The 27,005-nt window shown below is 52.3% G+C and overlaps 2 protein-coding genes across 4 annotated transcripts; one reads left to right on the forward strand and one right to left on the reverse strand.

Annotated features, from left to right (window-relative positions):
* The first annotated feature begins 209 nt into the window (after positions 1-209).
* TAF11 (TATA-box binding protein associated factor 11) lies at positions 210-2,123 on the forward strand. 2 transcript variants are annotated; one of them, XM_084220824.1, is made up of 5 exons: positions 210-416; positions 488-627; positions 759-846; positions 1,010-1,106; positions 1,719-2,123. In XM_084220824.1, exons 1-5 carry the CDS (start codon positions 222-224, stop codon positions 1,847-1,849), a joined length of 651 nt encoding a protein of 216 aa, XP_084076950.1. In that variant the 5' UTR covers positions 210-221; the 3' UTR covers positions 1,850-2,123. The 2 variants fall into 2 exon arrangements, with proteins under 2 accessions (XP_084076950.1, XP_084076951.1); XM_084220825.1 differs by having other exon boundaries at positions 210-362.
* Positions 2,124-2,320: 197 nt separating this feature from the next.
* Positions 2,321-26,949, reverse strand: BLTP3A (bridge-like lipid transfer protein family member 3A). 2 transcript variants are annotated; one of them, XM_084220695.1, is made up of 21 exons: positions 26,817-26,949; positions 15,544-15,706; positions 14,743-14,781; positions 14,217-14,308; positions 13,836-14,025; positions 13,547-13,687; positions 12,840-13,010; positions 12,135-12,312; positions 11,720-11,806; positions 11,425-11,589; positions 10,837-10,979; positions 9,944-10,085; positions 9,290-9,483; positions 7,522-9,062; positions 7,106-7,302; positions 6,479-6,630; positions 6,247-6,394; positions 5,546-5,817; positions 5,107-5,215; positions 4,620-4,723; positions 2,321-4,208 (listed from the first exon to the last, which is right to left on the reverse strand). In XM_084220695.1, exons 1-21 carry the CDS (start codon positions 26,858-26,860, stop codon positions 4,083-4,085), a joined length of 4,398 nt encoding a protein of 1,465 aa, XP_084076821.1. In that variant the 5' UTR covers positions 26,861-26,949; the 3' UTR covers positions 2,321-4,082. The 2 variants fall into 2 exon arrangements, with proteins under 2 accessions (XP_084076821.1, XP_084076822.1); XM_084220696.1 differs by lacking the exons at positions 2,321-4,208; positions 4,620-4,723; positions 5,546-5,817 and having other exon boundaries at positions 5,114-5,215.
* Between the last annotated feature and the right edge of the window lie 56 nt (positions 26,950-27,005).

Genomic DNA, 27,005 nt, shown 5'->3' on the forward strand with positions numbered 1-27,005 from the left:
TGGCAACAGGCACCGCCCTCCGGTGCGGCGCTCTCAGACTTTGTCATCAGAACGCGCCGTCGCATCTCCGTTGTCATGGATTCAGACGCCACCGCCCTTTGCGTCGCCGGTAAATGTGCGTCATCACAAGACGCCACGCGTCACCGTTCCCATGGCAATAGGCTCCGCCCCCTCGCGGCGCCCGTAGTGTTTCGTCATCAGGAGGCGCCGCGGGCGCGGCCATGGCGGACCCGGCCCGGGACGCGCTCGGTGCCGCCGCCGCGCCGGAGCCGCCGCCCGCGGGATCCTCCCCGCCCGCCGGCGGCGATGGGGCGGCGGCCGCGGGGGAAACGGCGGCCGCAGAAGGAGCGGGAGAAGGCGAGGTGGGGGAGGCTGGCGGTGGCAGCGAGCTCAAGGCGGAGGTGGCGGACGGGGAGGTGAGGCGGGAGCGGCAGCGGGGCCGGGCCGGGCCGCGGGGCGGCAGAGCGAGCGCTGCCCTCTCGCCCAGGTGAGGAGCGCGGACGGGGAGGCGGCGGATGCGGAGGAGCCGGGGCTGCAGGCGTGTGCGGCCAGGAAGGTGAAGCTGGAGCTGAAGGAGCGGAAGGAGAAGAAGCAGAAGGTGGACGAGGACGAGATCCAGAAGATGCAGTGAGTGCCTGCGGGTCGGGGACCGTGATCCCGGTGCCGCAGCCCCCTCCCGATTCCCCTCCCTCCCCGCTCCTGCCGGCCCCGGCCGGTGCCGCGGGAGCGGCTGGGAACGATGGCCGTGTGCCCCGCAGGATCCTGGTCTCCTCCTTCTCCGAGGAGCAGCTGAACCGCTACGAGATGTATCGCCGCTCTGCCTTCCCCAAGGCCGCCATCAAACGGGTACGAGAGCGGCGGGAGCCCGAGCGGGGCGGGCCGGGCGCTCCCGGGACCCTCCGGAGCTCAGCCGGCCCCGAGGGGCTCCAGCTCAAATCCCCCTCCAGGGGCTGGGAGGGCCCTGCGGGCGGGGCTCTGACCGTCCCCGCCTGTCCCTTCCCTGTCGCAGCTCATCCAGTCCATCACCGGCACCTCGGTGTCCCAGAACGTCGTCATCGCCATGTCGGGCATCTCCAAGGTGTTTGTTGGGGAGGTGGTGGAGGAAGGTGAGTGACACCTGCTGAGTGACACGGGAACGACCCGGGCTCAGTTCCCTGCTTGGAGCAGGTTCTCCATGGTTCTCCCTTCCAGCAGCAGCTCTGGCTCAGAGCAGGGCCTGCTGAAGCTGCCACAGCCCCTCTGATCCCCCCAAGTGCTGCTGGTGCAGAGAAGCTGGGCTGGCAGCTCTGTGCCTCAGCCCCAGAGCAGCTGCAGGATGAGGATCTCGTGGGTGTGCAGGGACAGAGGAGCTTCCTGAGCCTCTAAAGCTGCCCCACTCTTCCCTTATGGGATGAGCTCGGGTCAGTGTGGGACAGGGAGCTGAGCCAACTGTGGGGGGATCACAGCCCAGCCAGCCCCCAGGGCTCCAGAGCAGAGGCTCTGAGCTCATCCATTCCCTGGATCCAGCATCTCCACAGTGCCTGAGTGCTTTAGAAGCTTTTTGTCCTGCTTGCTGCCCTGGGCCTCCTGGCAGGGAGGAGGAGCAGGTCCATTCCCGCCTCTGAGCTGCAAACCCCTAACACAAACAGTACCTGTTCCTTTCAAACTGCACTGAAGCAGCAGCAGGGGATGGGCAGAGCTCAGCTGGCCCCTGTCATGAGCTCTGTCTGTCTGTCCAGCTCTGGATGTGTGTGAGAAGTGGGGGGAGCTGCCCCCCCTGCAGCCCAAGCACATGAGGGAGGCCGTCAGGAGGCTCAAGGCACGTGGGCAGATCCCCAACTCCAAGTACAAAAAGATCATTTTCCACTGAGAGAGGCTGAGCTGAGCTTCCTGTAGGACCTTCCCACGTGGACTCTGCCACAAGGCCCCTCTGGGGTGGCCTGTGGGGCCTCAAGGATGTTCCTGCTGTCTCTGCCCACGCTGGGCAGAGCTGGATGCACCCTTAGCCTGGACTTTGGGGTCTCAGCACAGCAGGGAGAGAAACATCCAGGGGCTGCAGAGCATTTCCTGCTGGCCCAGATGTGCCAGGTGTGCCCAGATGTGTGGCTTTTCTTTGTACATTAAACTTTCTCTTGTGTTCATAACCTGACTGGGATCTGCTCTTTGTGTGACCCAAGGTGCTCCCAGAGCTGTTCCCAGCCTGGGGCAGGGCTGTGCTGGGAGCTGGCACATCTGAAGTCAGGCTTCAGCTCTGCTTCCAAATCCCAGAGCTGCCCAAAACCCAGCAGTGTGGGGATGGAGAGGGAAAATCAGGAAAAGAGGCCTGAGCCTGGAAGGAGGTTAATGAGTTTAATTCTGCTCCTGGTTCATAGAACCAATAAATGCATCAGTGGAAACAAACTGCAGCAAAGTTGCAATACTGCCTAAAATTCAAATTTAAATTCAAGTTCAGACTTGCACATTCCCCCCCTCCCTTTCCAGGGGCCCTGGGAGCTGCTCCTGACCCTGTGAGAGGTGCTGAGGCCACCTGCTCTCCCATGGCACCTGTGCCAAGAAGGACTCCCTGGGCTCTCACTGGAACAGAGGAAGAATCCTTAAATAAGAGGCTCCACAAAGTAAACTTTGATATTTACAATCTGTGGGGACCCAGGAGGTTTTATCCTCCCACATGTGTGGGTTTTGGGTTACAGTTCTTTTTACTACAAGGAAAAGGAAAGGAATTTTCCTTTTCCAAGCATTTTCCAAGCAAAGGAAATGCTTGAGTTCTTCAACAAAACCCACTGACTGAAGCTGCTGGAGCAAGGAATTTGCTGTAAACAACCTGGCCCCAGCTGTGCTCAGCCTGCACACGTGGGAGGAGCTGTGGGACCCTGCAGGCTGGGCAAAGGCTTGGCATACCCTTCCCATACTCACACAAAATGTCATGAAAATTTGAAAAAGCAGAAGAGAGAAACCTCCCATTTTCAAGCAATTAATGAAGAAAAAGCAGGAATACCGTGGCATTCCACCTCAGGCAAGCAGTTCCCAGAGCTCTTGCTCCCCCACAGGGAGAGGGAGCAGCACAAAGGTTTGGTGAAACAAAATCCAGCTTCTGCTCGTGGGCAGTTCCCAGCAGTGCTCACAGGGAGCTGCTCCACATGGGTGTTTCCAGTGATTTCCTCTTGGGATCAGGGCTGGCAGGTGGTTCTGGGGTCCCATCCCAGGCAGCCCCTCAGCCCTGCTGAAAGATTCCACCCAGTGCTGAAAACCCCACAGCTCCTTGCTCAGCTCCCCCTCCCCACTGGGGAACTCGGGCACACAAAGCTCTGAGGACAAGGTGCATCCCAAAAACACCCAGGTCATCACTTGAGACTGAACCAACCTCCCTCACCCCCTTCTTTGATAGTAAAAGTTTAAACAGTGCCTTGTAAGGAATTAATTCCTGCACCAATAAAGCCAAACATTGTGGGATTAAGTGGGAATGACCTGCACTAAGTCTCACACACTGCATCCATCTCTACACAAGGAATTACTGGTGGGAAAGGGAATCTGAAGGAATTTCTGTACTATCCTGACCCTGTTCTTGTGGGAATAGTGAGCTGTGTGCCCTCACTCCACGGTGGGAATCCCATCCCTGTTTGCAGTGACAGCAGCCCTGCTCTCCCAGCAGAGCCCTGACCTTTCTGCCAGCCCTGTCTTGTCTGCCCAGGTGCTGAAGTGACCACCCTGCTCCTGCTGTGGGCCCTGGTGAGCACAGCTGGGCAAGAACACAACAAGGAAGGGTGAAAGAGGAAGAAACCCCAGCATGGACCATCTCCAGATGTCAGCACAAAAGCTGGAGGCTGAAAGCCACCCACAGATGAGGAGTCATGGGGTGTCCCCCCACATCTGACCTGGTGTTGGTGGGCTGACCATGCCCTGGCTCAGTGCAGCACTCCCAGGCCAGAGCAGAGCAAACTCCTCCTCATTCCCCCCCTTCTCTCAGCCAGGCCCCTCCCTCCCTCTCTCCCTCCCTCTGCCCAGTCTCTGCAGTCACAGCTGGTTTCAGTCCTGGACTTGGACCCGTTTGGCAGCAAAATGACCAAACCTGCCCTGCTGGTGCTGGTGCCCTGTCCCTGGCAGTGTCAGAGCTGGAACAGGGGGTTGTATTTCCTGATCTCCTGCAGCAGGCGAGCCTTGTCCATGTTGGCTTCTGCCAGGGCCAGTTTCATGGTCTGGAGCTCCCTCTGCAGCTCTGGCACTTGCTTGAGCTGCAAGAGACAAGCAGAGAACAAGGCAGGAGTCTTCAAGGTACACAGTGAGCTGCTCCAAGGAAACCCAGAGCAGGAGCTTTTGGGATCAATTACACAGTGAGACACAACCACACTGACAGAACTACTCTTTTTGGGAACCTTTTGATTCCTGTTTTTCCAACAAGGAACTGGACACAGTAGGGAAGATGGAGCCAATCAAAAAACAATCCCCAACCAGATTCTGAAAGGGAACAAGGGAGTTCATGCTGGGCAAGGTGCCCTCAATCCTCAAAACACTCATGGGAGGAGGCATAGGCTGCTCCTTGGGGCACTCCCTTCCTGCAGCTCACCACACCTGCCCAGGACTGCAAACACACGAAGGCAAAAGGGAATTTCCAGCTCTCTGTTGTCCAGGCAGCAGTGACTCACCTGCAGCCCACGTGCTCCTGCTGCTGGGGCTGGTGAGACAGACTCTGATGGGGCCTTCTGCTCCTCAGGTTTTTCCTGTTTCACAGAGTCCTTCCCCTGGGAAGCTGGAAAGAAACAGAACCCATTCAGGTGTGGACATTCACATAACAGGGCTCTCAAAACAAAAAAAAAAAAAAAAACTTTAATTATTTCCTTCTTCTTTTTTTTTTCCCCTCTTGTTACACAGGGAAATAAAATTCTCTTTCCCCTTTTAAAATGGAGAAACTAAAAGGTAATAATGGATCCTGTCTGAATGTTATTAAGGGAACACCAGACACGAATTCTCACAGCAGAGAACAGAGGCAGGGATTGCTCCCACAGCAGGAAAAAACACACAGGGACTGCTCCCACCTCAGAGCCCATCCTTCCCAGCAGCAGCCAGCACATCCCAGTCTCCTCCAGCACAGCCTGGGGGTGCAGAGGGACAATAAAACCAGAGGTAACTCACCTGTGAGATAGAAGACACCATCATCCCCACGCCTCACCACGATGTGATCCATTGCCAAGGTGATGGGGACAGGGCCAGGGGAGGTGGGATACACTGGGGGGCTGTCATCCTGGAGGAACATGAAGCAGAGAAGGGATTAGAAGCTGTGACAGCTCTTGAAAGGACTTTCCTTGCCTGCAGCCTCCTCAGGAGCAGCGTTCCTGACCAGCAGCACTGGGCGAGTCCAACCTAGGGAAAGGCCTGGCTTTATGTACAGGGTGCACAGGTACACACTTCCCTTATGTTCCTTATTCATCCCTAGGCTTGGTTTTGCTTTTAGCAGCAAAACCAAACAGTCTCAGGAGAAGAGAAGCTCTACAGAGGCCCCCAGCATTCCCACAGCATCCCTTCCCAAGTGCCATCCTGCAAGCCAGCTCTGCCCTGTGGGGGAGTCTCTCACCTTCAACGTGATTTTGGCATCCACCACCTCTATCTCCATGGGGATGACCTCTGGGATGATTTCATCCTCCAGGAAGGGTCCCAGGCTGGTGAGGCAGGAGGTGCAGAGCTCAGTGGCCTGGCTGTGCAGCAGCAGCTGCAGGAAGCCGTTGCGCTCGGCCAGCGGCGAGTGAGCGGCCGCGCGCGGCCCCGACTGCAGGCGCAGGGACACCTCGGGCTGGGGCTGCCTGGGCTCGGGGCTCGCTGCCTTCTCCACTCCTGGGTCTCCTAGAGCTGGGGCAGAGAGACCTCACTGCACCACAGGGCCAGTGATCAGATATCAGTCAGAAAGGGCAGCGTGCAAAGCCCATCTCAGGCCAAAAGCAGCCAAGTGACCTTGGTCTGACATCGCCCCTCACATCAGAGCAATCCCAGTTTCGAAGGACTAGGAGCCCACATCACTGAACTGGCACTGGAGCTGGACCATTGCATCCTCAGCAATTTAAAAAATCCCAGTCAATGATTACGAGTCACCGCAGAGCCTGACTGTGTAGGCACTTGGGAAACATCCCTCAAACGCCAGATCTGAACCCTCACACATGAGTTGTGTTCAACCCTAACCACCTCAATCACTGAGGCCCCAGTTAATGGAATATTCCCTGAGGGAGGCTGGTATAAAAGCCAGTTCTAACAGTGCAGCTGAGTCCCAGAGCAGCATCTTACCCACGTAGCCACGCAGGAACTGCCACATGCCAACGTTGTTCAGCTGCTCCGGAACCACCTTCATCACTTGTAAAGCCACAGACAAATCATCTCCTTGTACCTCTATTGCACAGTTCATATCATTCATCTTCAGCACAAGGATTGACACCTGAAACAGCCACCAAGAGCTCATTGGTTACAGCAAACACCTCCAGAGCCCCTCAGGGACAGAATCCCAGTGCCAGGCACTGACCAGCTGCAGACTGGGGTCTTCACTCTGGGACGTGGAGCTGTTCACCTCAGGGGACACTCCACCCTCGTCCTCTGCCACCAGGCTGCTTCTGCTGCCCGTGTCATTGTGGGCCTGGGGAAGCTGCCCTGAAGAAAGGGGGTCCAGGCTGGGTTCTGAAATGGAAGTAACAACAACTCAATTCCATTTCTTTTTCTGGAACTCCTGACATCAGCATCTGCCCGAATCTCTGGCCTCTCTGGAGGTACCATCCTCTGGAGATCCATCTCTGTCCAGCTTCTCAGATGAGCATAAGCAACACTGGGTTGAAGTGAAAGATGTCCAGAGTACCCAGTATCCAACCAACCCTTCCCAAATGCTCTGTCCCGCCCACCACCAGCACATCACAGCCCCTGCAGCCCTCAGGACACCACTGGGGCATGCAGGTTCACCCCACACTGATTTACCCTCCTCATCTCAAAGAAAAGGCACCTACAAAAGCAGAAAGAGCCACTGTGAGGCAACTCCTTAAGACCTTCAAAAACAAGGAGCAGCAAAAGTGACTCCATAGGGACACAGGATGAGTTGCCTGTGGCACAAAGCATCACCCCTGTGAGATGAGGGTGGGAACAGAAAAGCCAAGGGTTTTACCAGAGTCTGTGAGCATCACGAAGCCATCACTGCCATCACTGTCCACGGACAGCCCGTCCTCGGGGCCGCTCCCATCCACGGAGGTGGTGTCAAAGGAATGCTGGGATGAGGTCCTCTTCATGGAGAAGAAACGCATCCGGCCGCTGCCCGCCCCGCCCGGGGTCACCGCTCCCTCCTCTGCTCTGGGCACAGAATCCCTACAGAAAAACCCACAAAACCAGTGATAAAGGCAGGCAGCTGAGCCTGCAGATTATCTGAGTGTTGGGCTGGTCTCTGACCACTTGCAAGTCAGACTTCAGTACCCTCAGAACAACCCCAAGAGATGAACACTTAACCCATCTCCAGTCCAAATACAATGGACAGAAAGGGAGCAGCTCCGTCTCCCCTCCTGCAGTTCAGGAGCCTGGTCTGCTCACCTGGCTGGGGGCAGCGACAGCATCCTCTGCATGGTGGAGGTCATCTTGTCCCGGCTCAGGCTCAGGGCATCCTTGGTGAGGGACATGGCCTCCTTGGTGAGGTCCATGGTGGCGTGCAGGGCTTCCTTGGTGGCATCCTTGGTGATGTGCAGTGCACTGGAGAGCTCCACCTCGATGCTCCGCAGCGGGACGAGTTCGGCCTGGCCATTGAGGGCGACGCCTCCTCTGCCTGAGGGCTGCGTGTCCGAGGCTGGGCTGGAAGGGAGAGCAGGGGGGCTCTGAGGGTGGCTGCTGGTCTCTGCTGGTCTTTCTGCAACCAGGGCTTCCACAGCTTCGTGCGCTTCCTCTATCAAGCCTCTCTCCTCTGCGCCCTTACCGCGGGGAGCTGCGCTCAGGGCTCCGTCGCTCGCGGACCTCGGGAGCCTCTCCAGTGGGACGCTGGCACCAGTGCCCTGGATCCCACTGTCCTCTGGGAGCTCTGAGGTGCTGCCTAAGCCCTTCTCTGAACTGCTCTCTGATTTCAGCTCCTTCTCTTCAGCTGCCAGCCCCTCCTTGCTGTCTGAGGGTGAGAGCTCAGACTCGATCAGGCTGGTTGTATCCGAGTCCAGGGACCTGGGTTCCACAACAGACCCTGGAGCAGGGGTCATGAGCAGGGCCACCTCAGCACTGGGGAACATAACTCCCACACAAGCAGACATGGGATCTAAAGGAGACCCAGTCATTTCCTGGGTATCTTGGGCCAGCTGCTCCTGTAGTGCTTGCAGAACTTCCTTCATCCTGAGCAGCACCAAGTACTGGTAGTGGTTGAGCCGAACTTTGACATGCACAGAGGAAGACATGAGCACGTGGATATCAGCAGAGGCTTCCAGCTCTTCACTGTCTACTCCATCATCAACTTCACAGTCAGATTCTCCCAAGACATCCATCGTGTCTGGAGCCTTATAGATATTCCTCAGATCCTGGTCAGTCTTTGATCTTTGACAAACACCATGTTCTCTGGAGAGCTTCTCGTTCTTGGAGTGGTTGCTAAAGCTGGCAGAAGGCTTGATTTTCATCTCAGAGGTGGCCGGCTCCTGTCGTTTAGCTATCTGAGCTTGCCCCCACCTCTTGGGCAGGCAGGCCCATATGGAAAGTGGAAAAGGGTCAATAAAGCTAAGGGCTCTGCCCTTGGAGCTTTCGGCCCCCTCAAATCCCAGGGAGAGCTCACTGAAATTCACAGACCACAGATCCTCAGAGGCAGAGGTTTTGTGAGGCAGCTGGGGAAAGCCTGGGCGCTTGTGTGGCCTGTCATCCACGTGGTAGGCGTGGCGCAGGAACAGCGTGTGCAGGAGGCTGAAGCTGTCCTGCGCCCGCGGGAACGCGGCGTAGCTGGAGTGGAAGAACTCGGAGCCCGCGAACTTCCGGAAGAGGCTCTGCAGGTCCTGGCAGCTGCAGGAGGGAGCGTGGCGGGTGTTGGTGGCTGTCACCTCTGACATGCAAACACACAGGGCCCGAGGCCGGTCCCGGTGGTCCGTGACTTTCTTATCCACGGGGATGCTGAGCTGCAGGGGGAAGGAAGGTGAGAAAGGAATAGCTGAGGTTTATTCTGGATGAGAACTCCACACCGGCTTTACTGACCAAACAAAACCAACACAAGTGGCAGACGGAGCAAAGTCAGAGGAAGGCAGCAGGTCTGTCTCCTCGTTATGGACTCCAGCTATGTCCTGGTCTCATGCTCCTTTCACAGAGAGAACACTGAAGACTGGGAAAGGAAGGAAAAGACTGGTACCTTCAGCCTGAAGCCATCCAGCCGGACATCCACATGCTCATCCCGCTTGCCTGAGTCCTCCAGCTTGTAGATGGCTTTGAACTGCTCCAGGCTGCGACACAGATCCAGGCAGAAGAGGTTTATCCAGAGCACACTTGGTGTGTCCAGGGTGAGCATCAGGCCGTTCAGCTGCATGTACAGGTTTGGGCACGGAACTAGAAGGAAACAGATCAATGATAGCAGGAAAGGCCCCTCGGGTGCTCTGCAGCTCAGAGCAGAACCTGCACTGACAGCACCAATGCAGGGGCCTCACCACCCCTGAGAGACACATCTCAGAAGGGGAGCAGCTGTGGTGCACCCAGAGGAAGGAGGTGAACCAATGGCACAGCACCCAGAGCACCCCATGGCCCTGCTCCAGGGCTCTCAGTAAGGCTGAACCCCAGGAACTGGGCAAACAGCAGCTGCTGCAATTCCTCCCTGCAAGCACAGCTCTGCTTCCACATTGTGCACAAACTCCATTCCACAGGCAAAAAAAAACCAACAAAAAAATTAGGATGGAAACATCAGGAAACCAAACAGGAATGGACAGAGAATATCTAACAGGGTTAACACATTTAGACCATTGATGACTCTTTAAGAAACTTGTGAAAGAAGGTGCTAACCTTGATGTATTACCTGGAAAGTCCTGATTGTCTGGGAAGTAATATTCTGTGAATTCAATATGGATTGCAGAGACCTGGTCAGGGAGTTTGAAGATTTTTCTACTACAGGAAAGCAAGGTGGAGGGTTTCTTACTTTGCTGCCCAGCTGTAGAGACCTGAAAACAGAAGGAAATGCAGTGGTGCAGAACTCAGACTTTGCAAACCCAAGTGCCCCAGTGACCCCTCAGTTGCCTGTATTCAATCTGCCTAATTTACACATCAAACATACACTGCTTTCAAGCAAAAACATAATTTTCTTCTACCTGCTGATACTGCCAACTCCTCTCCTTTGAGGGAATTTAGCACTTTGTGTCTCCTGTCACTGCTAGTAAGAGTTGTGACTAGCAGAATTAGGTGACATGAGCAAACAGAACAGAAATCTGTTATAGTTGTCTGCTAGACCAGCAGCACCTTGGCAAGTCCATCACAATATCTGGTGCTGCAAAGAGCAAAACCAGCTCTTGGATGGACACAGGGCACATGGATGCAGGGACTGATCCAGGGCAGAAAGCTTGAGGTCAGACTTACTCCTCCTTTGTCAAAAATCCACATCCTCACTGACTTCTCAAAGGCATGACATGTTTTGCACTGGGCCTGCCAAATGCTTGGTGTAAGCTTAGATAGGAACAGAGGGCAGAAACCCATGGTTAAGCAGTTCCCTCTGAACATGAAAACTATCAGCAGTTCGCTCTTGGGTTTAAAGTTTTACAGACAACGTCATAACAGCATTTAGGTTCTCCGGGCAGCGTTTCAGATGTCGCAGGATTTGCATGATCCTTTCAATCATATCTTGAATTACATATTGAATCATATCATTTCCTTTCTAGAAGTGCTATTGCCACGTACAGGCAATGCTGAGGTCCCTACCTGGTGCACATCCAGGTCATCCACCCTCACCACCAGGCAGCTGGAGCGCAGCCGGTGCCAGGGCGGGTGCCGCAGCCGCGGGAGACTCGTGGGGGGAGCCCGGCCCTTCTCTGGGGGGCTCCTCTGGGGACTCTGGGGAGGCTCTGTGGGGACAGACAGGGTTTTAGTCACCTTCTTTGCACCATCAGTACCAACACCTCTGTGCTTACTGAGCAGAACTAACAGCCCCGGAATTAGAAACACAGCTGGGCAGGAAAAACACTCAGGACTTTTGAAGGAACAACACTGTGAAAGGTGAGTCTGTCCTGTGGCAAGAGAACACACTCCTAAGACAGGTCTTAAGTATGTAATTTCATCCTTGTATCTTACAGGGAAACTCAACAATAATCCACTGCAGCCTGTCCATCCTTGCTGCAGTGTTCTCCCAGCCACTTTCCTCTGCCATTATATTTATTATTTTTAGAGTGCTATGCATTCCTGCACCAACAAATCAGCCTGCTCAGCTGGGGACAGGCAAATAAAGATTTTGCTGGATGGAGCAAAATTGGTACCACTTCCTGCTTCACTGATTTTATCAAATACCTTTACCTGGTTTCCTTTTGAAAGGGGAAAGTGGAGTCCTGGCAAACACAGGGTCTGTTTCTTCATAAAGCTTCTCCATCTTGCTTTGAAATTCACTGACCAACTTCTTTGCCCACTGTCCCCGAGTCTCCATTGCTTCGCTGTACCTCACCCAATGCTTGCAGGCATCTCCTGCAGAAAACCAACATCCCAACTTTAAAAATGCAGTTTCTTTCTTCTAGTCCAGCCTGCCATCATAGAACAGTTCTTTAAACACCTTTTTTATCCCCCTCCTCAGGCTGTGAGGCCACAGGCTCCCTACCTGCCCTGTGGAAAGGATAATAATCAAAAGCCATTCTCCTGAAGGTCAGCTGGATGGCACCACCCAGCATCCCATGCTTCTGAGCACCTGTGAGGAACAGAACAGAGGAAACCATGGTCAGCTCTGCAATCTGAGCCCTGATCCAGGAGAATTCAGAACCACATTGCTCTGACTGTCCCCACTGATTAACTGACACCACAGCCAGGATTAGGGTACCATCTTTAGCAATCTGCACCAAAATCTTGTCCTAGGCCAGGAGAAGGACACCTGAATCAATGGTTTATATGGTAAGAACCAGGCCTGGAAACTCAAATCCCAAACTGCAAAACCCCAGTGCTTCCCAACCCTCTTCCAGCCAGCAAATCACTGCCTTGGCTGTTGTTTTTGCCTCTGCTGTGTTTTCCTCCCTCCTGACCTGCCTCCCGGGCGTGGCTGTCGTCGCAGATGTGCAGGTCCAGGCGGGAGATGAGCAGGTGGTAGGAGGATTCCTTCATGTCGTGCTTGTCAAAGTACTGCCCGATGCTGCTGGCATTGGGGCTGGCTCCAAAGGGCTGAGCCCAGGACTGCTGGGCACTGGGAGCAGGGGGGGTGATCTGTGGGAGAGGGACAAGCTCAGTGAGGACTTGGAGAGGGAAAACACAGAGGTTATAATGCAATTAATCAACTCATGCAGATCTTCCAGCCTCTAAGGCATCAGTTTATAGGATTGAATTGGGGTCCCCAGGAGCTGGATCCTCTCCTGTGCTCTCACCTTTGTCTGTGGCTCTGCCAGCTGCATGCACTTCTCTTGGAAGATGTTTTAAGATTCCTGGGCAAAAAGGGCCTAGTATTCCCCATCCCTCCTGTGCAACCTCACTGCACTATGTGTGCATCCCTGCTCCCCTGCAGCTTCCAACTCCAGCAGAAATATTCCTCTTCCCTCATCCTTGACTTGGAAAACGTATTTTATTGGCAACGAACCCCACTGATCTGGTCACCTCTTGCCCCACAGCAGCCCACAGCCCATGTGACACTGTCCTGACCTGAGTTCCCATCAAGGAAAATGCTGTGAATATGGGCAGATGCCACACAAACAGAAACTGCCCTTTTCCCTGGCAGATCAGCATCCAAACTCACTCACCTGTACAGACTCTGGTGCCAAGCTTTTCCTCTGCTGAGCAGATTTCTCCATGGCTTCACTCAGAGACTCAGCATATTTCATCATTGCTTTCAGCTGAGAGTCTGTCAGCACCCAGAGCAAGTCATCCAGCAGAAACATCAGCTTGGAGGCCACCACGTTGCAATCTTTGGTCTGAAATAGAAAGGAGTTAGGGACTTCAAAAATTGACTCCACAGATAGAGTCTTCCCAAAACACAGAGGCAGAAAGAAGGGAGGCTGCTGTGAAACTCCTCTGAGAGATGGTATCTGGTGCATATCCACAGCACCTCCTCTCAGATGGATAGCAGTCAAAGCCACCTCCTCTTTAAGAGACAAATTGCTCACTGCTTAATTCATTTTTTTTTTAAATCATCACATTTCCACTGACAGCTAAAAATCAGGCTGCCAGGCTTTCAGCTCCCAGTTAAGGAGATGACAGCTCTCCTTAGGATGTTCAAAGAGACTGAAAAACTCACTCCATCCACGAGATCCTCCCCTGGGAAAGAAACTGCTTTGACATTTGGTAAGAACACAGCTGTCTCTGACAGAAAACATGGAGAGATACATCAGTTTGGGCTCAACATTTCTGAAGGGAGAGATGGGCTGTCGAGGGCTGTGGGAGGAAATATGCATCATCTCTGCACCAGGCAGTGAGACCACATCCTGCAAAGCATAGAGAAAACTCTCACCCTTCTCTTGAGAGAGATCTGGATCCTCCCCTGGTTGGTGATGAGTCTCAGAGGAGTGGTGATAGGATCCTGATCACCATTTTCCGTGGCATCTGCCTCTATCCGCAGGGTCTGCCAGGTGAGCTCCTTGAACGTCAGAACCTGAGAGAAAAACAGGAAAATGCTGAGATTTTCACAATTTCAAGGATTCAAAAAACTCCCAAAACATTCAGAAGACATGAAATGAAACAAGGAAAAATCATTCATCACGCTTTTCTTCTGTGATGCCAGTACAAAGCCAAGGGCTCACCTCTCCCCTCTGCGGGTCCGTGATGCGGGTGAGGCGCAGGTCACTCTGCTGCCAGTTGGGGTTGACACTGTAGCCCTGGAGCTGCCACAGCTCAAAAGAAGCATGAAAGGCCTTGGAGTGAATCTTGATGGTGATGGAATTGACAACAATAAACATCCCCTCCACGACCTTCTCAGCAAAGCCATATTCACTGCAAAGAGAAGATCCCCCCATGTCACAATGAGAGGCCTGGCAGAGGTAAGGCTCACACAGAGAGGTTTATAAGCAACACCAAAGGCACTTAAACCCGAGAGCAGGGAGGCCAGTGGTGAATCAAGGAGCACAGCAGCCCCCACACCCCAGCAGGAGGGCAGGGAGAAGCTGCAGGGCTCAGGGTCTGACCTCTGTCCAGCAGCAAGAGCGATGGGGGACTGTCCATTGGGCGGCCGAGGCTCCTCACACGTCCTCATCTCCACCTCCACCTTGTCCAGGTACTGCAGAGACACAACACAGGAGCCATGAACACCACAGCCAGCCTCAAGCCCAGCCCACCAGCCCTGGGGTGAGATTGCAGGGCAGGGACAACCAACTCTGGAGTCTCAATGCTCCAAGAGTCTCCTGTGTTAAAGCTCTCACACCATCAGTGTCAGTGGGTAGTGGGAAAACAACCAACAAAACACAGGCACAAGGTTGCCCTGGACTTTTCTGAGAGCTCCATCCTGCAGTGAAATGAGGGACTCACAGGAGGGTACTCGTGGCCCTGTGTGCTAAGGGCCTGGAGGATTCAGGTCCCAAGAAAATTTGAACACTTGATGGTTTCCCTCTCCAGAATTTTTCCCAAGTAGAAGAGATTAAAAAGAGTGAGGAAGAAAAGGAAGAAAAGAAGAAGGGAGAAAGGAAGGAAAGAGGACAAGAGAGGCAACATTACCAGGCAGATTGGGTGTGTTTTCAGCTTTGTCCACTGGATCTGAAACAATAAAGTTGAGGTTATCAGAGTGATCTTGCATTGGAAAGTTTCAGAAATTGCAGGAAACCTTCTCAGCCTAAACTTTGAGCCCCATTTCTCTGAGAAATGTCTGCAATGTCTCATTGTATCCAGGTCAAGCAGAGACACAGACAAGGGAAAAGACATTCCAGACACCAGATCTACAAACCCAGCTGAGCTTTTGGATCTCATATATCATCAGGAGTAACAGATATTCTGCAGGTCAAATTCTGCTGTGGGGAACATTCCTGGCCTTTAAGAGTTTACAACTAACTGCTGCTGTTACTGGAAGTCACACAACTCTTCTGAAGACTGTGCACAAACCAAAAAGCTCCATTTTATTTTCATACAGCAACGTTCACTCTGCAGTTCTTGTAGGAGGGAGAACAAATGTTTGTTACTAAACTGAGCAGATCTGACTCTAAAAACAGAGCACATCAGATGAGTAAGACAGGCTCATTTTTACTGTCACTTGGCAGAGTAGAATCATATTTCTTTTATGGAAAGTCTCTTTGATGTCCTTAAAACTTTTGAGTTCATGTAATGCAACAGTGGTTAGTACCATGTGCAATCAAACAACCTGACAGCTTATAACAACGAAAAAAACCACATTTCTTTGCTCTAAAAAGCACAAGGAGGAAGAATTTGTAAGAGTTCAGTGTGCAAAGTGCAAGTCCATGCACAACCTCAGTGATCCTGCCTGTAAATAGATAACTTCATCTATTCAAAGCTGCCTCTGCTCACCCTGATGGAAGCCTTGTTGCAGTAGACCCGGGTGATGGCAAGCCAGGTGGGCAGCTCCAGAACATTCTGCAGCACCTCCTCATCCAGCTCCAGGTTGGTCAGCTGTCCCTGACCTTTCAGTGTGCTCAGGTTGATTTTGTCTGGAGAGAGATTCTTGGTAAACCTACAAGGGAAGAAAGAGAAAACTCACAAACAGCCCCCAGCAAAGCTGCTGAGACTGCAGGAGCATTTCAGAGCTATTTTAATACCAAAATTTGTTTGCTGTTTTGTTAAACCCTTTCTGACATTTTTAAACCCAAGGCAAGTTGGTTGCTCTAGAAAAAAAACATTTCTACACTTTGACATTTGGAGGAATTTTTTTTTTGTTTGCTTTAAAGTAATTCAGGTTTGAGAAACTGAAAATTTCCTTCTAAAGCTCTGGATCCTGGAAACCAGCAAAACTACCCTAGGACAAAACCAAAGAAAACCAAAGCCAAACTCCAACAGCTCAGCAGTTTTACTCCCCCCAGAATTGCTGTGTCAGCGGTGGAAAGTTTAATTCTCTAGATTCTTTTCACCCAGGAAAGCAAAAGATCATTAATGAATGACTTTTGTGGCTGTCTCTTTTTAACACCACCACTGCAGCCCAGCCTGCTCTCTGCTCAGCAGGGCCAAACAGCACCTCCCCTCCCAGAAACTGCCCCAGCTCCCTCCTCTGCTTTCTCTGCTTGAAATTCCTCCTCCCCAGGGCTGCCAGTGTTCACCTCCCCTGTGTGCAGCCCTTCGCATCCCTCCAGTGTCATGGATGAAACACTTGCAGCAGGACTGCTCGAGAGCAGAGGATCCTGGTGTGAAAGCCTCTGACTTCATCAAAACCAGAGTGGCCCCTAAGGAACCAGTTCAGAGGGCAGCAGATGACAGAGGCTGTACAAGTGTTAGCAACACTTCTCCACGTCAGAGAACCCCTCTGTGGCAGCAGAACCCCTCCTGTCTCCATCAAACCTCACTCCAGTGCAGGAGCTGCCTCCACAGGGGCAGGGGGCTGCATTCCAATGTCACCAGATTCAAACTTGAGGAGTTCCTGCCAGACAACTTTCCCACCCCTGAATCCAGGGCTTATTTCACACATTCCTCCATGCCAATGCTAATTCTCATTCTGTACAGCAGTCCAGGAGGCAGGATGGAAAGAAAGCCCCCATTGTCAGCCTAAACAGGAGCAGGCTCCCAGTCACACTCTGCCCCTGCACCCACAGTGTGGGCACTGCCCAGGGGCTTCTGCAGCAGCCGCAGCTCCAGGAGGAGAGGAGGAACCAGAGCCACACTGCCAGCAGGCAGCTGCTGCACGAGCTCAGGGTGTAGCACAAACCTGGCTGAGGCACTGGAGCAGCAGCTGAGCCATCAGCCCAGGGCTTCCAGGGGCAAAAGGGCCTTTCCAAACATTTTGTTGGAAGAGAAAGTCCGACAGATGTGTCGAGATGTTGGTGTCAACCCTGTGCTATTGATGCAGCAGTGCTGGAAGGGGAGGGCAGCACACAGCTGTGAGTTTGCCCACTGCTGCTCTTCCCCTGCAGCCAGCTCCTGTGCCCTGCTGTCCCCTCCCTGCCCTGAGCCACAGGGACATGCTGACAGCTCACACCAAGTCTGCACCACCTGCCAGGCTGCACATTCCCTTCAAACTCATCACTCCCTCTAACCAAAGGCTTCTTGTTTGAACATGCCCAGGGAGGTGGCTGAGGTTAACCTGGCTTCTCAGCATCAGCACCAAGAAACTGAAATTGCAGAGTGTGTTCCAACAGCTGCTCCGCTGGCAGGGAGCATGGAGAATCCAAATGATTTGGGTCTGGAGTCCTGCTGTGAGCACCCACAAACCCAGACACGGCTGAAAATGAGAGCAAACAGTTGCAGAGGCAATCCAGGAGCACCCATGTGTTGTGTCAGAGAAGCAGCCCTGCTGAAAGCTGATGTCACCGTGTCTGCCTGGGATTGGATGCTAAGAATAAACCAAACACAACATGGACAGGTAGATAATACCCAGCACTTAAGCTCAAAAGCTGGTGTGGGCAGTGATCAGCTCCCACTGGCTGAGCTTTCTCACACCTGCACTGAAGGATCATCCCTGGGCTGGAGCCTCATCCCAGGATAAGAGTGCTCAGAGGGGAAGCTGCTTTCAGCTGGTAATGCAGAGGAAAAGTACAAGTGTTGTCTATAATTCTATACTGCCAAGTCTCTAAAGGGGGGAATGATGCTTAAGCTTTTTATATATTTTTAATACATTTGTAGATTGCTAATGCATGGCTGCAGCTCCAGTAGTTTTCCTACCCTTTCCCTCTAGATTTTTAGAACAATAAGCTGACCTTCTAAACACATTCCTGAAATATTGCTTAGTCTTATTCCAAGGAGGGGACCTACAATAAGGAATAATAAGAAGTGGGGCAGAGAACCCCTTGGACCAACTCCAAGGGGCTGACCAGGGGTAGGTTACTGGGGCAACTGAATCTTCTACAGGATGCACCTGTTAGATATCCTAATTAATTAACATTATAAAATTGTAGAAATTCAATTCTGGGTGTTCCCATCACCACCAGGACACCTGGAAGCTTCCAAATAAAGATCTGCTTTTTACTTTACTATTCTAATACAAGGGTTGTTTGTTTTTTTTTCTTTTGATTATAGGCAACACAAGCACATGCCTGAACCAGGGCATCACTTTCCTTCAGTGTGTAGGTGCATCAAAAATACCAGCACAATGTAGAAGAACCAAAGCTGTGAAACAGGACACAGTCTAGAGTGAGGTATGAAACTTGATCCAGGCAAACCAAGCATCTCTTTATCACCATCTCCAGGGAAAGGCTGCAGAGATCCTGCTGGGCAGGTACCAAACCCACCTCCAGTGCTACCAGGCTCCATTATAGAATCCTTTCATGAGGCATTCCATGCACCAAAGTGTGCCATTCCACCTCCAAAGCAGAGCTTACAGACCCCACCCCTGATGGGACAACAGAAGCTGGAGGGTCTGGAAAAAAAATAAACCTCAAATGGAAACAGATTCTTACTTTTAAACCAGGGCCCAAACTTCTGAGGGCATGTTGCCCATTGTCAACCCCTGTACATGAATCCCAGACCTTCCACTGGAATAACCTCCCCACTTGAGATACTTCCCCAGCCACATGTCACACAGGAGGCCTCAGGTGAGAGCTCCTGAGAACACAGAGCTCACAGTGCCAGTCCCTGCTGCTGCTGAGAGGAGCTGCTTTGGTCAGTGCCAGGGGAGGAAAAGCAGCAGAACGTGTCAGATGTTTGCTGGCAGGATCTCTCCATTCACACTCACCCACAGCAACAGCCTTGGCAGCAGGGGCTGCTGGCTTAGGGAAAACTGAATGAAAATGGTGGCTATTGGGAAAACTGACACCAGAGGATATTTGCACTTTTTTTGTTGGTTTTTTTTTTTTTTTTGCAGCTCCATCCGAAGTCAAGCAGAGCTGAGCCAGTAAACTCACAGGGCAGCACTCCTTTTGAGCCTGCTGGGATTACTCTGACAAAAGTCAACCCTGAAAATCTATTTGCTCAATCATCAGCTTGACTATATATCAAAACATGATGTCACTATTGAAAACAACTGCCCAGTTCCTCAGCCTGCATATCCAGAGGCCACAAACTCACTGATTGCAAGAGGAATTTGGGTAAATCTGACCGCTGGCCCAAAGCCAGGCCAGAATCATAAATAAATTTATGTTCACATTTGTAGCTGTCTCGCCACACTGTCTCCAACTGAGCAAATGCATGGACAGATAATGTCAGAAGACATCTGAAATCATCAAACTCCTCCTCAGATCCCTGCCTCATTACCCTGCTGCCACATGGATCAGGAACCTTCTTCTCAAATACTCAGTTTCTGCCTCAGCCTCCTCCCTGCAGTCCTGCAGCCATCACTGGCTGTTGTACACAGCCACCACCCCCAGCTCCACACCAGCATTTCTATTAACACCTTTGTCACTATGGCCATTTTATGGGAGAACTAATTAGCTGTACATCAGTGACCTTGATTTTGCTTCATGACAAGCAAAATCTCTTGGCAGAATGCAGTGCATGGCTTGTGACACCAGCCACAGCTGCAGGGAGCAGCTGGAAAGTCCCTCCAAACACAGGTAAGGCAGAAAGGAGGAACTGATCAGCTCAGTGGGGAACCAGCCCAGGAACCACTGGGGTTTTTGCCTCCACAAGGGTCACAGCAAGGGAAGAGATGAGAATTTTCTGCTTTGATTTGGAATATAAATACGTAATTTAATCAATTATGACAGGAATTGGACACAGGAACAAAAAAAACAAAAAAACCAACAACTGTATTCTAACCAACACAGATTTGTTCCTTCCCAAAAATCTTTTCAAGTGTTGCCTGGTCTGGTTTTGGACAGGGCATTTAGTGGGATTTCAATCTTCCTTGGGAATATCTTCTACAATCCAAAAATCTCTGTGATGTGCCATTTCACCTCAAATTAAAGCCTCTTATCTCAGAAGCCATACAGCATGTTTACTAGAACAAAAGGTTCACAATTGCTAAAAGGAAATGTCAGTGACTTTCCAAATCAGGGCTGCTCTCAAGGAAGGCAGCAGCAGAAGCTTTAAGTGCAGCACACATGACTTGGGATGAACTTAAAAATAATTTTGGAGGAAATAAAACTGGGCAAGTGATCAAAACTTCTGTAAAAAGGGAAAAAATAGCTGCCTCAAAGACACACAGGAAGAACTAAAAGCTTTTTCAGGAAGAAAAGCCATTTTACCTCCTCGAATTTTTGGTGTTAGCAAGGACCACTCTGTCTGAGAGTGGGCACAGAGCAGCTCTGCAGACTTGCACAGGAGGAAGAGAAATTCGCTGAATTAGCAGAGGATGGGACTAATTATTGCAGCATGAGATGAAGTTGGTATCACACCCTCTTAGCACAAAGCCATTTAGAGTTTAAGGGAATCCCATCAACACCAAACTGCCCAATTGTTAAGAAGACAGAAAGCAGCACATTTATAATAATCTCATCACCTGTGCTCTGTGTACCCCAGATACCCTGGGAGGCAGGAACTCCTCCCCAAGTGGACAAGGGGCCTGAGAAATTCACCCTGCTTGGGTTACAGGGCAAACAGTTTCCACGTGAGGAGGTGCCAGCCCATCCCTCGCTCCTTATCAGGGTGGATTTAGGCACATCTGGTGTCCCTGTACACACATGCCACTGCTGCTGGCTTTCCATTATCAGCTTTCTGTTTTTCCAGGCTTCAGCTGCCCTGAATGGAAGGCTGGGCCTCTCAGCCACCCGAAGCCAAACACAAAACATCCTGATAAGTCAGCAGTTGTCTTGGCTCTGTGTTACCTCCTGCAACACAACGAGGCTGAGGAAAGGCTGAAGTTAAACTCACAAGGAGAAAAATCAGCATTTCCAAGGAGATCAGACAGAACCATGACACAGAGCAGAATTCCAGCTCACTCCTCCCCAGGGCTGCAGCCTCCCTTGGCACCAAGGACACTTTCTTGCCTCAACAAATGTTTCTCTAGAGCATTCTGAAGGCTGAGACACCTTGACTCACAGCCACCAGCACCTTACTGGGTACTGGGAGCCCTGGAAAGCAAACCAGGAACTCAGCTGAGAGGAGAAAAGGCTCGGTCTCTGCCAGGGGGGCTGAACTCCACCTTCCCTTTGCTATTTCCAGCTCCTTGCCTGGACACTCAGTAAAGTTTAAATGCCAGCTGCCTCATGCTCTCAACAAATCCGGAATGCAAACCCTCAGCACTTGCCAGGGAATTTCCCAAACCTAATCCTCGAGCAAATAACAGATGAAAGAAAACTAGAACGAAACCAAATAAATACAAGCACTAGTCCAAAGCTCTACTTCTTCATCCCGCAATCATTTTAGTCTCCAGTGTGCAGAAACAAACAGGTTTTGGTTTTTACCTAATTCTGACTCTACTGAGCAGCTGCAGGGGAGGCAAGGGCTCAGGGAGTCCAGGAGAAGTAAGAAAGAAGAGCCCCTTTCCATCAGTGAGGCTGAAAGACTCTGGAGAGGTTCCACGGGTCAGTGCAGGGCTCTGCAAGCCCAGAGCTGCAGTGGAGGAGCTCTGGCCACATTTTCCTCCTGAGCTACTCAAGTGTAATTTACCCCTGCTGCAACAAGAGTCTATTTAGCATTCCAGAAACGGCACACACGTGTCTGGAGCCAAGGAGAAGTGGCTGGAAACACTTTGCACCCAGCAGCTCCATAAAACTGATTGCTGGTTCTCCCAGCAAAGTGCAGCACAGCCACCATGACTTTGCAAGGGAAGACTTCAGACTCTGTGAAGGGAAAATGCCACGTCCTGTCTGTGCCCACTCCTTTTTCCCCCCCTGTCTTGAACAAAGAAGAGGCAGATCTGCGTTACTTTACCCATAATAGCTCGGGGTTCTGCCTTGCCATCAATAATTCCACTATATTAAAATTTTTAAGAGTCGAAGAAGCCATCAAAATGTCCTGGGAAAACAAGATATTTCCAAATTCAAACATTGAGTAAAGGGTGTACATCCAGCCTTACATGCTTTGCTGGGCACAGCCTGTAAGAACTTAGAGACAAGCTTATCACCAGAGGTTTGGTGCAGCACCAGCAGCAGCTGCTGGGACCTGGCAGAGTTCCTTCCTCATAAACTGCCTCATAAAGTCCTGCCACAAACTGCTTCATGCTCTGGATCCACCCTGGGCACTGGGGCACCATCATCTGGACCAAGAGCACAAGCTGAACCACAGGAGCAGGACGCTGTGCTGATGGAAAAGTAACAGTTTCTATCAGCCTTTAACAGCTGGCAGCTCTGTGGTTTCATGTACTTCCCATTGCTGCAACAGCTATTTTAGGCAAATGATCATCTTAGAGATCATCACAGAAATTTCCCTGATCACCAAAGGAGGATATTCAAGCAGCTAAAGCCAAAATTGCAAAGCTGGTCAGAGGTTTTGCTGCCTAAATCACTTGAGATTCTGTAGCTTCCTCAGGCCATTCCCAGATGCAGTTTCCTTGCTTTCCTCCTTACCCACCACGCTCGCTAAATTGCTTCCAGGTAATTTATAATCAAGGTCAGGAAAGTGGGAGAAGCCTGAAGGGTTGGTAGTAAGCAAATCTCTCTTATTGGTGGTAGCTGTTCCTGACTCTGAGGGTGTCCCACAGCCCCCATGAGCTGCGTGTGCCATCCTGTGACTGCAGCAAGGGCACAGCTGCAGCGCAGCGCTCCAGCACGCAGCAATGCTGCAAAACACTTCAGGGCAAGGGAGAGGCAAACAGAGCAGGAATTCAGGGTCTGTTCTCTTATAAGCAGCATCCAGACTGCAGCATTTGGGCAAGAAATCTAAGCTGAGTGGGGAAAGCATTCTTTAGACTCAAGGAATTCCCCACACTCCTGTGCTGGGCAGAGGCAGAGCTGGTGACATGGCCTGACTTGCCTGGTGCAAGCCACAGAGCCCATTCCAATGATTCCTGACTGGCACAGAACAAACCCCATCTTCTTGGAAGAACTGCTCTATCTCATCTGCCCACTTTTTCTGAGGAGAGGGAGGGTCCTCTCGAGATAGCACATCCAATTTCTGTCATCCTGACCACAGGGAGTCTCTCACCCCCTGGCAGGATGACCATGGCTGCAAAAGCCTTTCTCTGCCCTGCCTCAGCCTGAGTGCAGATCTCTGATGGTGGGAATGGACAGGGAGGAGTCACAGCCCTGAGCAAGGAGCCCCAGACATCCCCAAGACCAGCTGCAGAACAGGCAGGACTCACACACAGCACAGTGCTGGGTCTGGGAGCCAGCTCCCAGTTCCTTGTGCTGGCACAGAAGCAGCACAACTGCATGGAAGGGATAATCCCAAAGGCATCTTCAGGGCCAGGAAAGGATTCTGAGATGCTCACATCCAAGCTAGGAAACAACAGCCCCCAGGAGCCCATGTGCTCCCAGCCCAGCACACGCTGCCACACCCCCGTGTCCGTGTCTAGAACAAACTACAGCTACACCACGAGCCTCCCTGGTCTCCTCACTTACCCATCAGCTAAAAATGAGAGAGGGCACAAGTCAAGGCAACCTCACCTGGAAAAAGGGATGCAAGGCCTAATCCCTGGAATGGAGAGGCACTCCTCCATTCCTCCACTGAGGTGCAGCACCATTTATGAGGAGCTACACAATGCTGTTTCTCCTGGCTGAGTACCTGACCTGCCCTGGTAAGCACCTCAGTGTCGCACCCTGCACATGCTGCTTCCCTGCTCTGTTCTCTAATAGTATTTTAAGCTTTGTTTCTAAATCCTATCTCACTTACCTGAAAAGGTGGCTCCATCCTGTGCTGAGGACAGTTTGCCAAATCCACAATCTGCTATTCACTCATTTCTGCGCTGCACATCTGTTACACATCTGCCTGCACCGGTGACACATGCTTGGCACTCTCCTCTGCAAACAGGTCTTGTTTTCCACACAGGTTTTCCTCTCTGGTAACTGTAACCTCTCTGGTTCCTCTCAGCAACCTCTGCTGTTGTTAACTCCTCTCTCATTTCTCCTCTGCTCCCTTTTCACCCCACTCTCAGAGGTTCCCAAAGCTATTCCTCAGCTGCAGTTCTCTGGGGTCCCTGTCACAATAAGACATTTATGGTCTCCCCTGCGTTCAGATCTGCCCCCAAACCCCAGTCCAGCTGCTCCTCTGCTGACATCAGCTTTTCTCTCTTCCCAGCAGGACTGCACGTTGCATTTCCTCTGGAAGCCATGCCTGGTGTGCCTGTTACTCCACAAGCTCACAAGCTTCAACACGTGTCCCAAAAGAAAACGTCACAAAGCAGCTGTTATAGGCAGCAGGGGATAAACCTCTCCAAGGAAATTAAATAAAAGCCATTTTGGCAAGGATTCCCACTGCAGTGCTGAGAACTCAAATCCCAAAGTGGCACATGAAGTTGAGGCAGTTGGGCTTGTGGATAAACAGGGCCTTTGTCACACCCTGAGAACATGGATCTGCTGCGGATACGCCAACACTGCTTGGAACAAAAAAAAAAAAGACAACGAGAAGCAGCTCCTTTCAAATAAGGCCAGGAAGAGGTAAAGGCGGCTCACTGGTTTTATTTTAAAGCATTAGATGTGCTTCCATGGATAATTACAGGCTGGGGAGCACAACCATGCTCACAGCCAGCAGCTGATGCCCAGGCAGCTCTGGGGGAGCCCCTGATGCTGGGTTCCACACACTCCCCAGCACTGCAGCCCTGTGCCTGCCTGGAAGCAGCAAGAACTGAAACCACCTAATCTGTTTGCTTTTCCAGGCTAAATATAGGACAAAGGAGTGAAAGGCACAGATGGCAAAAGCTCCGCAAGTTTTTAGGTTCTCCTGCTCTAGGAATTTAAGCTGCTGAAGCACAGCACAAGGCTGAGCCTTCTCAAATACCTTCACAACTGGGCAAAGCTCGGCTGTACCGATCCCTGCTGTGACCACCACGGCCACTCACGTGATGTGGGATCACAGGAACAGTCAGGTGAAACACCTCATTCACATTTCCCTGATCCAGCTGCCTCTCCTGACCGCTTTCTTGCAAATTTCCACATGGAAGAGGGACAAAACCACACCCCCGTGTAGAAAGGACTCCGAGTGGAGACACAACAAAAAGAACAAGGAATTATTTCATATGCAAATGTGAGCAGAATATAAAGGCAGATTAATGATTCAGTAGCAAAATTCTTCCAGGCTGAAAGAAAACCCAAAGGGAGGGTGAAGATGAGGTATTTGGAGGAAACAAAACTGAAACAGAAAGAATGAATCTTTTTTATACACCATTAAATTGGGTTCAAATTGCATTTCTGCAAAGATCCACAATCCTTGTTCAGGTGAGGGGCAGAATCAGATCAATCAGCCAAACAACAAAGTCCAGCTAGCAGGAAAACAGGCAGAGATGCTGAATGTTTTGGGATTCCTTATTTTCCTTGGAACCGCCCAAAGGATACACAGGTGAACACCAAGAACTGGTCCAATCAGAGGGGAAAAGGGATTCTTTGGGTAAGAATATGCTGTTGCAGCGGTAAGGAGAGACCAAAATACAAAATTAAGCAAAAGAACCAGCAAAACTGTATTTATGTAAAGAAAGAGAGTTGTCCATGAGAACAACACCCAGGATAACACCCAGCTCTGTTTTACCTTCTATCAAGAACTGCTCTCACCCACCTCTCCGTGCTATAAAATACTTCAGTGCCTCCATACCAGGAGGCTGAATCTGTACTGACCACAACACACCTGTGTGAGGTGAATGAGACAGAAAGCTCGGAAACTTGGGGTGTCAGAAATCCATTTAAACCAGCATCCAGAGCAGCTCCAGCAGCAGCTCCATCACTCCTCCTTCGGGACAGTGCGGAGAGAGCCGGAGCATGGAGAATTAGTGGCTCCAAGACAGACCCTGCACTGCCCACTCAGGGTGTGTGGGGATGGTCTGGGGCTCCAGACACCATCAGGATCCAACTCAGAGGGCTGGGATGCGAGCATCACACCAGCACTGACCCCACACAGGTCACTTCAGACCCCTCACTGCGCACCTGAGCGTGTCCAGCAGCAGGGGTGAAAGGACCTGCCCAGAGCGCAGAGGACAAGCGCTGTGCAGGGCTGTGGCCTCACCTGCACCCTCACAGGCACGGCACCTTTCTGTCCACGCTGCCCTGATCTCGCAGCGATGCGGAGCGAGGTCGTGCCCGCAGCCATGAGATAACACAGACAGCTTTTTCTCGCCGCGAAGGGAAACTGAGGCACCGCTATGTGCCCGGGGCCCGCCCCGAGCAGCCGCGGCCGCAGCTGCATTTCCCGGCAGAGCCTCACGCCGGGAGCACCGGCTTTTCCCCAACGCCCCTAGGATGAACTTCACGGAAAATGACGGAATACAATGCCAACACCCCTCTGGAGCTCGTGTTCCCCTCTCGCCTCCCGAACTTCCACTGCCGCCGCCCGCGGCCCAGGGCCGGCACCGACACCGGGGCAAAGCCGGGCTCGGAGGGCTCCGACCCGGGGAGGGGCGGCAGGGCCACTCCGGGCAGGCTGGGCCCGCGGCCCCCGGACACCACAGTGCCCACGGCCCTCGGACACCCCCTGACCCTCGGACACCCCCTCCGGCTCGGCGGCTCCACAGCCCGAACGGGCGCTCAGCCCCCCGGGCCCGGCAGCTCCGCACCGGCGCTGCCCGGCGGGCCCCAAACCCCCAGGCCCGGCCCTCGTCCCCCGCAGCCCCCCGGGAGGAGGATGAGGAGAATGAGCAGGATGAGGAGGAGAAGGGAGAAGAGGAGCGGGCGCCTCACCGGGAGAGGTGCTTCAGGATCTGCTTCTTGATGATGCCCGCCATGCCGGGCCGGCGGGTCAGGCCCGCGGGCGGCGGGACCCCATCGCGCACCGCCCGCCCCCGGCCGGCCCCTTCCCGCACCGCCCGCCGCTGTCCGCACCGCCCCCGGCCGGCCCCTTCCCGCACCGCCCCCGGCCAGCCCCTTCCC

The sequence above is a fragment of the Fringilla coelebs genome, assembly GCF_963513975.1.
Source record: "Fringilla coelebs genome assembly, chromosome: 23".
Lineage (NCBI taxonomy): Eukaryota > Metazoa > Chordata > Aves > Passeriformes > Fringillidae > Fringilla > Fringilla coelebs.

Excerpts from the sequence above, each read along its gene's own strand:
- TAF11 (XM_084220824.1), top strand. The coding sequence starts at position 222 with ATGGCGGACCCGGCCCGGGACGCGCTCGGTGCCGCCGCCGCGCCGGAG. Across the intron at positions 628-758 it reads GACGAGATCCAGAAGATGCA|GATCCTGGTCTCCTCCTTCT; the intron begins GTGAGTGCCTGC and ends TGTGCCCCGCAG. Across the intron at positions 1,107-1,718 it reads TGGGGAGGTGGTGGAGGAAG|CTCTGGATGTGTGTGAGAAG; the intron begins GTGAGTGACACC and ends CTGTCTGTCCAG.
- BLTP3A (XM_084220695.1), bottom strand. The coding sequence starts at position 26,860 with ATGGCGGGCATCATCAAGAAGCAGATCCTGAAGCACCTCTCCCG. Across the intron at positions 13,688-13,835 it reads CGGACCCGCAGAGGGGAGAG|GTTCTGACGTTCAAGGAGCT; the intron begins GTGAGCCCTTGG and ends TTTTTCTCTCAG. Across the intron at positions 13,011-13,546 it reads AGATCTCTCTCAAGAGAAGG|ACCAAAGATTGCAACGTGGT; the intron begins GTGAGAGTTTTC and ends TTTCTATTTCAG.